The 12,704-nt window shown below is 47.7% G+C and overlaps 1 protein-coding gene across 1 annotated transcript in view; it reads left to right on the forward strand.

The window, feature by feature from the left end:
* The window catches only part of PAXBP1 (PAX3 and PAX7 binding protein 1), a 336,981-nt gene that overhangs the window by 171,146 nt on the left and 153,131 nt on the right, over positions 1 to 12,704 (forward strand). The window contains exons 14-15 of the mRNA XM_069204024.1: positions 2,042 to 2,118; positions 3,064 to 3,130. Coding sequence (XP_069060125.1) covers positions 2,042 to 2,118; positions 3,064 to 3,130 — 144 coding nt within the window. The remainder of the gene's footprint in view (positions 1 to 2,041; positions 2,119 to 3,063; positions 3,131 to 12,704) is intronic.

Genomic DNA, 12,704 nt, shown 5'->3' on the forward strand with positions numbered 1-12,704 from the left:
GGGGGGACAGGTTTTGGTACTCACAGTATCAGAGTAGTCCTGGGGTCCCTCCTGAGGTGTTGGATCGCCACCAGCCGAGTCGGGGTCGCCGGGTGCAGTGTTGCAAGTCTCACGCTTCTTGCGGGGAGCTTGCAGGGTTCTTAAAGTTGCTGGAAACAAAGTTGCAGCTTTTCTTGGAGCAGGTCCGCTGTCCTCGGGAGTTTCTTGTCTTTTCGAAGCAGGGGCAGTCCTCAGAGGATGTCGAGGTCGCTGGTCCCTTTGGAAGGCGTCGCTGAAGCAGGATCTTTGGAAGGGCAGGAGACAGGCGGTGAGTTTCTGGAGCCAAGGCAGTTGTCGTCTTCTGGTCTTCCGCTGCAGGGGTTTTCAGCTGGGCAGTCCTTCTTGTAGTTGCAGGAATCGAATTTTCTAGGGTTCAGGCGTAGCCCCTTAAATACTAAATTAAGGGCGTGTTTAGGTCTGGGGGGTTAGTAGCCAATGGCTACTAGCCCTGAGGGTGGGTACACCCTCTTTGTGCCTCCTCCAAGGGGAGGGGGGTCACAATCCTAACCCTATTGGGGGAATCCTCCATCTGCAAGATGGAGGATTTCTAAAAGTTAGAGTCACTTCAGCTCAGGACACCTTAGGGGGCTGTCCTGACTGGCCAGTGACTCCTCCTTGTTTTTCTCATTATTTTCTCCGGCCTTGCCGCCAAAAGTGGGGCCTGGCCGGAGGGGGCGGGCAACTCCACTAGCTGGAGTGTCCTGCTGTGGGTTGGCACAAAGGAGGTGAGCCTTTGAGGCTCACCGCCAGGTGTGACAATTCCTGCCTGGGGGAGGTGTTAGCATCTCCACCCAGTGCAGGCTTTGTTACTGGCCTCAGAGTGACAAAGGCACTCTCCCCATGGGGCCAGCAACATGTCTCGGTTTGTGGCAGGCTGCTAAAACTAGTCAGCCTACACAGATAGTCGGTTAAGTTTCAGGGGGCACCTCTAAGGTGCCCTCTGTGGTGTATTTTACAATAAAATGTACACTGGCATCAGTGTGCATTTATTGTGCTGAGAAGTTTGATACTAAACTTCCCAGTTTTCAGTGTAGCCATTATGGTGCTGTGGAGTTCGTGGTTGACAGACTCCCAGACCATATACTCTTATGGCTACCCTGCACTTACAATGTCTAAGGTTTTGTTTAGACACTGTAGGGGTACCATGCTCATGCACTGGTACCCTCACCTATGGTATAGTGCACCCTGCCTTAGGGCTGTAAGGCCTGCTAGAGGGGTGTCTTACCTATACTGCATAGGCAGTGAGAGGCTGGCATGGCACCCTGAGGGGAGTGCCATGTCGACTTACTCGTTTTGTCCTCACTAGCACACACAAGCTGGCAAGCAGTGTGTCTGTGCTGAGTGAGAGGTCTCCAGGGTGGCATAAGACATGCTGCAGCCCTTAGAGACCTTCCTTGGCATCAGGGCCCTTGGTACTAGAAGTACCAGTTACAAGGGACTTATCTGGATGCCAGGGTCTGCCAATTGTGGATACAAAAGTACAGGTTAGGGAAAGAACACTGGTGCTGGGGCCTGGTTAGCAGGCCTCAGCACACTTTCAATTGTAAACATAGCATCAGCAAAGGCAAAAAGTCAGGGGGCAACCATGCCAAGGAGGCATTTCCTTACATCCGGGTACAAAAAGAAATTAAATGGTGAAAAAAACTCTAACCATGCTTCCATTATTTGTCATCGGATGCCAGCATGCCATAGATTTGGTGAGTTCCATTTTCTTTTCATCTCTACCTCGCACTTCTCTGATCTGCAAGTGCAAAAACATATTTTATGTATGCATCCACTAGTTGAATTCCTATATCCTCTCATATAGACACTTTGATCCAGGCGAGAGTTCTGCTGCTGCCTTCTGGCTGCACTTCCTGTCGTAGAAAACACATGAATACTGTTAAGGGTATACCTTATTGTATAATAATAAAGCCTTGATGAAGTTATTTTGAGAAGTTATTTTGAGATTAACTTTTTAATATATTTTCTTACTTGAGCTAAACTGTCAATTTACTTGCAGGCATTGCTAAAGGGCCTTTTGATGAGAATGCGAAGAACGTTGGATGACGATGTGTTTATGCCGCTGTATCCCAAAAAGTAAGTCTTGCAGGAATCTCTATAATGTAATTTAGAGTCATAACATTAGCACAATATAATCAACAAGCCCCTTTTGTTTTGACCGTCTATCACATTGGGATATTGAATTTTGGAAAGTGCTTTCTTGATGGCTCTCCTTGCATAGCATTTTACTGTTTTTTAGCCTGCCTAAATATGAAGAGAAATCCACAGATTTTCAATCTTTGGGATAGTAAAATTCTGGGAGATAAAGTCTTTGATGTTGTCTGAGGAGAGATCATTTGTCTGTTATACCAGTGAATCAGTATGCTTTAAAACCCTGCTTAAAAATGCAGTGAAGCCTAGCTTTCTGTTACAGCTTGGAAATTGCAAAAGGCAGAAAGTTATTGACTGGCTTTAAGAGAATGGTTGTCACTATATCTGTACCATGTTTTCTATGGATTTCTATCATGCATCACCTGTTAATAATTCAGCTATATAATCCAGTTAAGTGATTACTCATAGCAAAGTATTTAGTGTAGCTGTAGTAATTTTCTCGCAATGTCGCTGTCCTTTGTGAATATACTTGCATTGAACTGCTTTATTACAAGTTATTTCCAGTTACATAGTAAACCTGTATCTTCTATTTGGATTTTTGGAAACTTTTTTCTTCTAACATGTTTCTTTAAGCTCCATTCCTTAAAGGAATATATTCTAATGACATTTTTGACACATGAGAGGGTGCGTGGGTGTGTAGCGCTAGGTTTAAAATCCAAAATTGAATTGACCAAACATTTGGTTATTTCTAGCTCTAAAATGTGTTATCTGCAGTTAAGAACCAAGTCATACTCTCAGATCAAGGATTGAAAACAGGAAATCTGAACAAATGAGGACCTTATTTTGAAATACTGCTAATATGAATGTTTACATGTGTAATAAACCAAATAACTGGTTTCTGATTTTTACCTATTTTGTGTTACATTATAGTGTGCTTGAAAATAAGAATTCTGCACCATGTTTGTTTTTCCAACGCCAGTTTTGGTCTTCTGTTAAGGTAAAATAAAGCTACATTTTAAAGTGAAGTACAGTTGATTTTGAAATGTGTTGCGGAAAAGCAACATATAATGTATCCAAACATTTATAAACAAATATCCAGTATGCATACATTAATCTGAATTCACTTGAAGGAGGACAGCCACGTTTTCATTTGGCTTGTGTGGTACTTTCTTTTTAAGGCGTGCCTATATGTGACCTTTTCATACCTTATCTGTGACACTTTGAGTAACACAATCACTGTACACTTCTCTCATTGTTCTTAAACATATCCCGTTGGTGTCACAGTACAGTAATCCACCACATACTCTTCGTTCCTCTTCAGTATCTCTCCTAGAAACCTCTCCAGTAGTCCTATACCTTGCAACTGAATTCTTTAAAGTCCTCAGGACTTCATTGAAAACAGAGTATGGAATTTACGTCACCTCTCTAAAGGCTCACCTAGATCTAGTAAATGGTATATTCTGTTACCACAGTGCAGTTTGTGGGAGTTTAGCTTTTTAGCTAGTGTCACTTTTTTCCTATGACTTCTGATTGCATTTCTATATACCTGTAATTGAAAGTCTGAAATTGCGAGTCCCACGCTGCAAAGTGTTTGTGGCAAGTAGGGAGTTGCTTAATGTGGTGTTCGGTGGCATGTGTAGCTGCAGATACACATGCTGTGCATAGTCCGCCGTCTGGTGTTGGGTCGGAGTGTTACAAGTTGTTTTTCTTCGAAGAAGTCTTTTCGAGTCACGAGACCGAGGGACTCCTCCCACTTTGGTTCCATTGCGCATGGGCGTCGACTCCATCTTAGATTGTTTTTTTTCCGCCATCGGGTTCGGACGTGTTCCTTTTCGCTCCCTGTTTCGGGTCGAAAAGTTAGTCAGAATCAACGGAAAATTCGTCGGTATTGTTTCGTTCGGTATCGGGATAGTTAGGGCAAATTGACACCGAGCCTTAAAGAGCTCCGGTAACCCTTCGGGGTATTTTCGATCCCCCGTCGGGGCCTGGTCGGCCCGACCGCGTGCAGCATCGAGGCTGATGGAACGGACCCCGTTCCGATTCTGTCCTAAATGTGACAGTAAATATCCTTATACAGACCAACATTTGGTCTGTAACTTGTGCCTGTCCCCCGAGCACAAGGAAGAGTCGTGTGAGGCCTGTCGCGCGTTTCGGTCGAGAAAAACGCTCAGGGACCGAAGAGCCAGGAGGTTACAGATGGCTTCCACGCCGACAGGACAACAAGGGTTCGAGGAGGAAGGAGAAGAAGAAACTTTCTCCATCCGTGATTCGGATTCCGAAGAATTCGACGTCGACGAGCAACCAACCGTGAGTAAGACGTCGAAAGAAAGAACACACGAAAGACCAGACAAAGCCCAAGGGACGCCACTGCCAACAGGCCATGGCTCAACCCATAAAGTAGGTGACCGTCTGTAAAGAAATGGCTCCCTGTTGCAGTTACCCCCCACTTTTTGCCTGATACTGATGCTGACTTGACTGAGAAGTGTGCTGGGACCCTGCTAACCAGGCCCCAGCACCAGTGTTCCTTCACCTAAAATGTACCATTGTATCCACAATTGGCACACCCTGGCATTCAGATAAGTCCCTTGTAACTGGTACTTCTAGTACCAAGGGCCCTGATGCCAAGGAAGGTCTCTAAGGGCTGCAGCATGTCTTATGCCACCCTGGAGACCTCTCACTCAGCACAGACACACTGCTTGCCAGCCTGTGTGTGCTAGTGAGAACAAAATGAGTAAGTCGACATGGCACTCCCCTCAGGGTGCCATGCCAGCCTCTCACTGCCTATGCAGTATAGGTAAGACACCCCTCTAGCAGGCCTTACAGCCCTAAGGCAGGGTGCACTATACCATAGGTGAGAGTACCAGTGCATGAGCACTGTGCCCCTACTGTGTCTAAACAAAACCTTAGACATTGTAAGTGCAGGGTAGCCATAAGAGTATATGGTCTGGGAGTCTGTTTTACACGAACTCCACAGCACCATAATGGCTACACTGAAAACTGGGAAGTTTGGTATCAAACTTCTCAGCACAATAAATGCACACTGATGCCAGTGTACATTTTATTGTAAAATACACCACAGAGGGCACCTTAGAGGTGCCCCCTGAAACTTAACCGACTATCTGTGTAGGCTGACTAGTTTTAGCAGCCTGCCACAAACCGAGACATGTTGCTGGCCCCATGGGGAGAGTGCCTTTGTCACTCTGAGGCCAGTAACAAAGCCTGCACTGGGTGGAGATGCTAACACCTCCCCCAGGCAGGAATTGTCACACCTGGCGGTGAGCCTCAAAGGCTCACCTCCTTTGTGCCAACCCAGCAGGACACTCCAGCTAGTGGAGTTGCCCGCCCCCTCCGGCCAGGCCCCACTTTTGGCGGCAAGGCCGGAGAAAATAATGAGAATAACAAGGAGGAGTCACTGGCCAGTCAGGACAGCCCCTAAGGTGTCCTGAGCTGAGGTGACTCTAACTTTTAGAAATCCTCCATCTTGCAGATGGAGGATTCCCCCAATAGGGTTAGGATTGTGACCCCCTCCCCTTGGGAGGAGGCACAAAGAGGGTGTACCCACCCTCAGGGCTAGTAGCCATTGGCTACTAACCCCCCAGACCTAAACACGCCCTTAAATTTAGTATTTAAGGGCTACCCTGAACCCTAGAAAATTAGATTCCTGCAACTACAAGAAGAAGGACTGCCCAGCTGAAAACCCCTGCAGCGGAAGACCAGAAGACGACAACTGCCTTGGCTCCAGAAACTCACCGGCCTGTCTCCTGCCTTCCAAAGATCCTGCTCCAGCGACGCCTTCCAAAGGGACCAGCGACCTCGACATCCTCTGAGGACTGCCCCTGCTTCGAAAAGACAAGAAACTCCCGAGGACAGCGGACCTGCTCCAAGAAAAGCTGCAACTTTGTTTCCAGCAGCTTTAAAGAACCCTGCAAGCTCCCCGCAAGAAGCGTGAGACTTGCAACACTGCACCCGGCGACCCCGACTCGGCTGGTGTCGATCCAACACCTCAGGAGGGACCCCAGGACTACTCTGATACTGTGAGTACCAAAACCTGTCCCCCCTGAGCCCCCACAGCGCCGCCTGTAGAGGGAATCCCGAGGCTTCCACTGACCGCGACTCTTTGAACCTAAAGTCCCGACGCCTGGGAGAGACCCTGCACCCGCAGCCCCCAGGACCTGAAGGACCGGACTTTCACTGGAGAAGTGACCCCCAGGAGTCCCTCTCCCTTGCCCAAGTGGAGGTTTCCCCGAGGAATCCCCCCCTTGCCTGCCTGCAGCGCTGAAGAGATCCCGAGATCTCTCATAGACTAACATTGCGAACCCGACGCTTGTTTCTACACTGCACCCGGCCGCCCCCGCGCCGCTGAGGGTGAAATTTCTGTGTGGACTTGTGTCCCCCCCGGTGCCCTACAAAACCCCCCTGGTCTGCCCTCCGAAGACGCGGGTACTTACCTGCAAGCAGACCGGAACCGGGGCACCCCCTTCTCTCCATTCTAGCCTATGCGTTTTGGGCACCACTTTGAACTCTGCACCTGACCGGCCCTGAGCTGCTGGTGTGGTGACTTTGGGGTTGCTCTGAACCCCCAACGGTGGGCTACCTTGGACCAAGAACTAAGCCCTGTAAGTGTCTTACTTACCTGGTTAACCTAACAAATACTTACCTCCCCTAGGAACTGTGAAAATTGCACTGTGTCCACTTTTAAAACAGCTATTTGTGAATAACTTGAAAAGTATACATGCAATTTTGATGATTTGAAGTTCCTAAAGTACTTACCTGCAATACCTTTCGAATGAGATATTACATGTAAAATTTGAACCTGTGGTTCTTAAAATAAACTAAGAAAAGATATTTTTCTATACAAAAACCTATTGGCTGGATTTGTCTCTGAGTGTGTGTACCTCATTTATTGTCTGTGTATGTACAACAAATGCTTAACACTACTCCTTGGATAAGCCTACTGCTCGACCACACTACCACAAAATAGAGCATTAGTATTATCTCTTTTTGCCACTATCTTACCTCTAAGGGGAACCCTTGGACTCTGTGCATGCTATTCCTTACTTTGAAATAGCACATACAGAGCCAACTTCCTACATTGGTGGCAGCGGTGGGATACAAGACTTTGCATTTGCTGGACTACTCAGCCAATACCTGATCACACGACAAATTCCAAAATTGTCATTAGAAATTGATTTTTGCAATTTGAAAAGTTTTCTAAATTCTTAAAAGACCTGCTAGGGCCTTGTGTTAGATCCTGTTTAGCATTTCTTTTAGAGTTTAAAAGTTTGTAAAAGTTTGAATTAGATTCTAGAACCAGTTGTAGATTCTTAAAAAGTATTCCAACTTTTAGAAGCAAAATGTCTAGCACAGATGTGACTGTGGTGGAACTCGACACCACACCTTACCTCCATCTTAAGATGAGGGAGCTAAGGTCACTCTGTAAAATAAAGAAAATAACAATGGGCCCCAAACCTACCAAAATACAGCTCCAGGAGCTTTTGGCAGAGTTTGAAAAGGCCAACCCCTCTGAGGGTAGCAACTCAGAGGAAGAGGATAGTGACTTGGAGGAAAATTCCCCCCTACCAGTCCTATCTAGGGAGAACAGGGTCCCTCAAACCCTGACTCCAAAAATAATAGTCAGAGATGCTGGTTCCCTCACAGGAGAGACCAACACCTCTGAAATCACTGAGGATAACTCCAGTGAAGATGACCCCCTGTTAGCCAGGATGGTCAAAAGATTGGCTTTGGAAAAGCAGCTCCTAGCCATAGAAAGGGAAAGAAAAGAGATGGGCCTAGGTCCCATCGATGGTGGCAGCAACTTAAATAGGGTCAGAGATTCTCCTGACATCCTAAAAATCCCCAAAGGGATTGTAACAAAATATGAAGATGGTGATGACATCACCAAATGGTTCACAGCTTTTGAGAGGGCTTGTGTAACCAGAAAAGTAAACAGATCTCACTGGGGTGCTCTCCTTTGGGAAATGTTCACTGGAAAGTGTAGGGATAGACTCCTCACACTCTCTGGAAAAGATGCAGAATCTTATGACCTCATGAAGGGTACCCTGATTGAGGGCTTTAGCACATACAGAGCCAACTTCCTACACCGTCCATCGGCACCGAAAAAGGGCGAGCTGGTGCCGAGATCGTCCGACTCAGGTCGAGACACAGGCACGCAGCAATCTCGGGACCGAGAAAGTGCCGCACAAAAGGGTCGACACCGAGACAGCGGCACCGAAGCTGCTCGCCACAGAGACAGCGGCACCGAAGCTGCTCGGGACAGAGATAGCGGCACCGAAGATGGTCGACACCGAGAGGGTACGACACCGAAAAAGAGAAAGATCTCGTTGGAGCCGAAAACAACAAAAGACACGGTTTCGGTGCCAAAACGCCCAGCAACCGAACCTAAAGCCAGTTCCTACTCAGAGGAACAATCACTGTCCTCCCAACTACAAAGACACAGATTTGAGGAGGAATTTCAAACAACGGATGTAGATCACACACAAAAGCGGATCTTTATACAAAGTGGTACAGGGAAGGTCAGCTCTATTCCCCCAATCAGAAGAAAAAGGAAACTAGATTTCCAACAACAAGAAAAGACACCACAAGCAAGAGTGGTAAAGAAGGTAACTCCACCACCCTCTCCACCACCGGCAACTCATATATCGCCGGCACAGACTCCGCCACAATCACCAGCACATACCACCATGAGCCAAGATGATCAGGACGTGTAAGGAAATGCCTCCTTGGCATGGTTACCCCCTGACTTTTTGCCTTTGCTGATGCTATGTTTTGAATTGAAAGTGTGCTGAGGCCTGCTGTAAGGAAATGCCTCCTTGGCATGGTTGCCCCCTGACTTTTTGCCTTTGCTGATGCTATGTTTACAATTGAAAGTGTGCTGAGGCCTGCTAACCAGGCCCCAGCACCAGTGTTCTTTCCCTAACCTGTACTTTTGTATCCACAATTGGCAGACCCTGGCATCCAGATAAGTCCCTTGTAACTGGTACTTCTAGTACCAAGGGCCCTGATGCCAAGGAAGGTCTCTAAGGGCTGCAGCATGTCTTATGCCACCCTGGAGACCTCTCACTCAGCACAGACACACTGCTTGCCAGCTTGTGTGTGCTAGTGAGGACAAAACGAGTAAGTCGACATGGCACTCCCCTCAGGGTGCCATGCCAGCCTCTCACTGCCTATGCAGTATAGGTAAGACACCCCTCTAGCAGGCCTTACAGCCCTAAGGCAGGGTGCACTATACCATAGGTGAGGGTACCAGTGCATGAGCATGGTACCCCTACAGTGTCTAAACAAAACCTTAGACATTGTAAGTACAGGGTAGCCATAAGAGTATATGGTCTGGGAGTTTGTCAAACACGAACTCCACAGCACCATAATGGCTACACTGAAAACTGGGAAGTTTGGTATCAAACTTCTCAGCACAATAAATGCACACTGATGCCAGTGTACATTTTATTGTAAAATACACCACAGAGGGCACCTTAGAGGTGCCCCCTGAAACTTAACCGACTATCTGTGTAGGCTGACTAGTTTTAGCAGCCTGCCACAAACCGAGACATGTTGCTGGCCCCATGGGGAGAGTGCCTTTGTCACTCTGAGGCCAGTAACAAAGCCTGCACTGGGTGGAGATGCTAACACCTCTCCCAGGCAGGAATTGTCACACCTGGCGGTGAGCCTCAAAGGCTCACCTCCTTTGTGCCAACCCAGCAGGACACTCCAGCTAGTGGAGTTGCCCGCCCCCTCCGGCCAGGCCCCACTTTTGGCGGCAAGGCCGGAGAAAATAATGAGAAAAACAAGGAGGAGTCACTGGCCAGTCAGGACAGCCCCTAAGGTGTCCTGAGCTGAGGTGACTCTAACTTTTAGAAATCCTCCATCTTGCAGATGGAGGATTCCCCCAATAGGATTAGGGATGTGACCCCCTCCCCTTGGGAGGAGGCACAAAGAGGGTGTACCCACCCTCAGGGCTAGTAGCCATTGGCTACTAACCCCCCAGACCTAAACACGCCCTTAAATTTAGTATTTAAGGGCTACCCTGAACCCTAGAAAATTAGATTCCTGCAACTACAAGAAGAAGGACTGCCTAGCTGAAAAACCCCTGCAGAGGAAGACCAGAAGACGACAACTGCCTTGGCTCCAGAAACTCACCGGCCTGTCTCCTGCCTTCCAAAGATCCTGCTCCAGCGACGCCTTCCAAAGGGACCAGCGACCTCGACATCCTCTGAGGACTGCCCCTGCTTCGAAAAGACAAGAAACTCCCGAGGACAGCGGACCTGCTCCAAGAAAAGCTGCAACTTTGTTTCCAGCAGCTTTAAAGATCCCTGCAAGCTCCCCGCAAGAAGCGTGAGACTTGCAACACTGCACCCGGCGACCCCGACTCGGCTGGTGGCGATCCAACACCTCAGGAGGGACCCCAGGACTACTCTAAGACTGTGAGTACAAAAACCTGTCCCCCCTGAGCCCCCACAGCGCCGCCTGCAGAGGGAATCCCGAGGCTTCCCCTGACCGCGACTCTTTGAATCCAAAGTCCCGACACCTGGGAGAGACCCTGCACCCGCAGCCCCCAGGACCTGAAGGACCGGACTTTCACTGGAGAAGTGACCCCCAGGAGTCCCTCTCCCTTACCCAAGTGGAGGTTTCCCCGAGGAATCCCCCCCTTGCCTGCCTGCAGCGCTGAAGAGATCCCGAGATCTCTCATAGACTAACATTGCGAACCCGACGCCTGTTTCTACACTGCACCCGGCCGCCCCCGCGCTGCTGAGGGTGAAATTTCTGTGTGGACTTGTGTCCCCCCCGGTGCCCTACAAAACCCCCCTGGTCTGCCCTCCGAAGACGCGGGTACTTACCTGCAAGCAGACCGGAAACGGGGCACCCCCTTCTCTCCATTCTAGCCTATGTGTTTTGGGCACCACTTTGAACTCTGCACCTGACCGGCCCTGAGCTGCTGGTGTGGTGACTTTGGGGTCGCTCTGAACCCCCAACGGTGGGCTACCTTGGACCAAGAACTAAGCCCTGTAAGTGTCTTACTTACCTGGTTAACCTAACAAATACTTACCTCCCCTAGGAACTGTGACAATTGCACTAAGTGTCCACTTTTAAAACAGCTATTTGTGAATAACTTGAAAAGTATACATGCAATTTTGATGATTTGAAGTTCCTAAAGTACTTACCTGCAATACCTTTCGAATGAGATATTACATGTAGAATTTGAACCTGTGGTTCTTAAAATAAACTAAGAAAATATATTTTTCTATACAAAAACCTATTGGCTGGATTTGTCTCTGAGTGTGTGTACCTCATTTATTGTCTATGTGTATGTACAACAAATGCTTAACACTACTCCTTGGATAAGCCTACTGCTCGACCACACTACCACAAAATAGAGCATTAGTATTATCTCTTTTTGCCACTATCTTACCTCTAAGGGGAACCCTTGGACTCTGTGCATACTATTCCTTACTTTGAAATAGTGCATACAGAGCCAACTTCCTACATTGGTGGATCAGCGGTGGGGTACAAGACTTTGCATTTGCTGGACTACTCAGCCAATACCTGATCACACGACAAATTCCAAAATTGTCATTAGAAATTCATTTTTGCAATTTGAAAATTTTCTAAATTCTTAAAAGTCCTGCTAGGGCCTTGTGTGTTAAGTCCCTGTTTAGCATTGTCTTTTTAGAGTTTAAAAGTTTGTTAAAAGTTTGAAATTAGATTCTAGAAACAGTTTTAGATTCTTTAAAAAGTATTCCAACTCTTAGCAGAATAATGTCTGATACAGAGATGCAGGTGGTGGAACTCGACACCACCCCTTACCTCCATCTTAAGATGAGGGAGCTAAGGTCTCTCTGTAATATCAAAAAAATAACCATTGGCTCCAGACCTACCAAAATTCAGCTCCAGGAGCTGTTGGCAGAGTTTGAAAAAGCCAACCCCTCTGATGATGACCTCACAGAGGAAGAAATTAGTGACTTGGAGGCCAATGTCCCTCCTCCAGTCCTAAATAGGGAGAACAGGACCCCTCAAGTCCTGTCTCCAACTGTGTTAGTCAGAAATAGTGAGTCCCTCACAGGAGGGTCCCACATTTCTGAAATCACTGAGGATGCTCTCAGTGAAGATGACCTCCTGTTAGCCAGGATGGCCAAAAGATTGGCTTTAGAGAGACAGCTCCTAGCCATAGAAAGGGAAAGACAAGAGATGGGCCTAGGACCCATCAATGGTGGCAGCAATATAAATAGGGTCAGAGATTCTCCTGACATGTTAAAAATCCCCAAAGGGATTGTGACAAAATTTGAAGATGGTGATGACATCACCAAGTGGTTCACAGCTTTTGAGAGGGCTTGTGTAACCAGAAAAGTGAACAGATCTCACTGGGGTGCTCTCCTTTGGGAAATGTTCACTGGAAAGTGTAGGGATAGACTCCTCACACTCTCTGGAAAAGATGCAGAATCTTATGACCTCATGAAGGGTACCCTGATTGAGGGCTTTGGATTCTCCACTGAGGAGTACAGGATTAGGTTCAGGGGGGCTCAAAAATCCTCGAGCCAGACCTGGGTTGACTTTGTTGA

The sequence above is a fragment of the Pleurodeles waltl genome, chromosome 8 (assembly GCF_031143425.1).
Source record: "Pleurodeles waltl isolate 20211129_DDA chromosome 8, aPleWal1.hap1.20221129, whole genome shotgun sequence".
NCBI lineage: Eukaryota > Metazoa > Chordata > Amphibia > Caudata > Salamandridae > Pleurodeles > Pleurodeles waltl.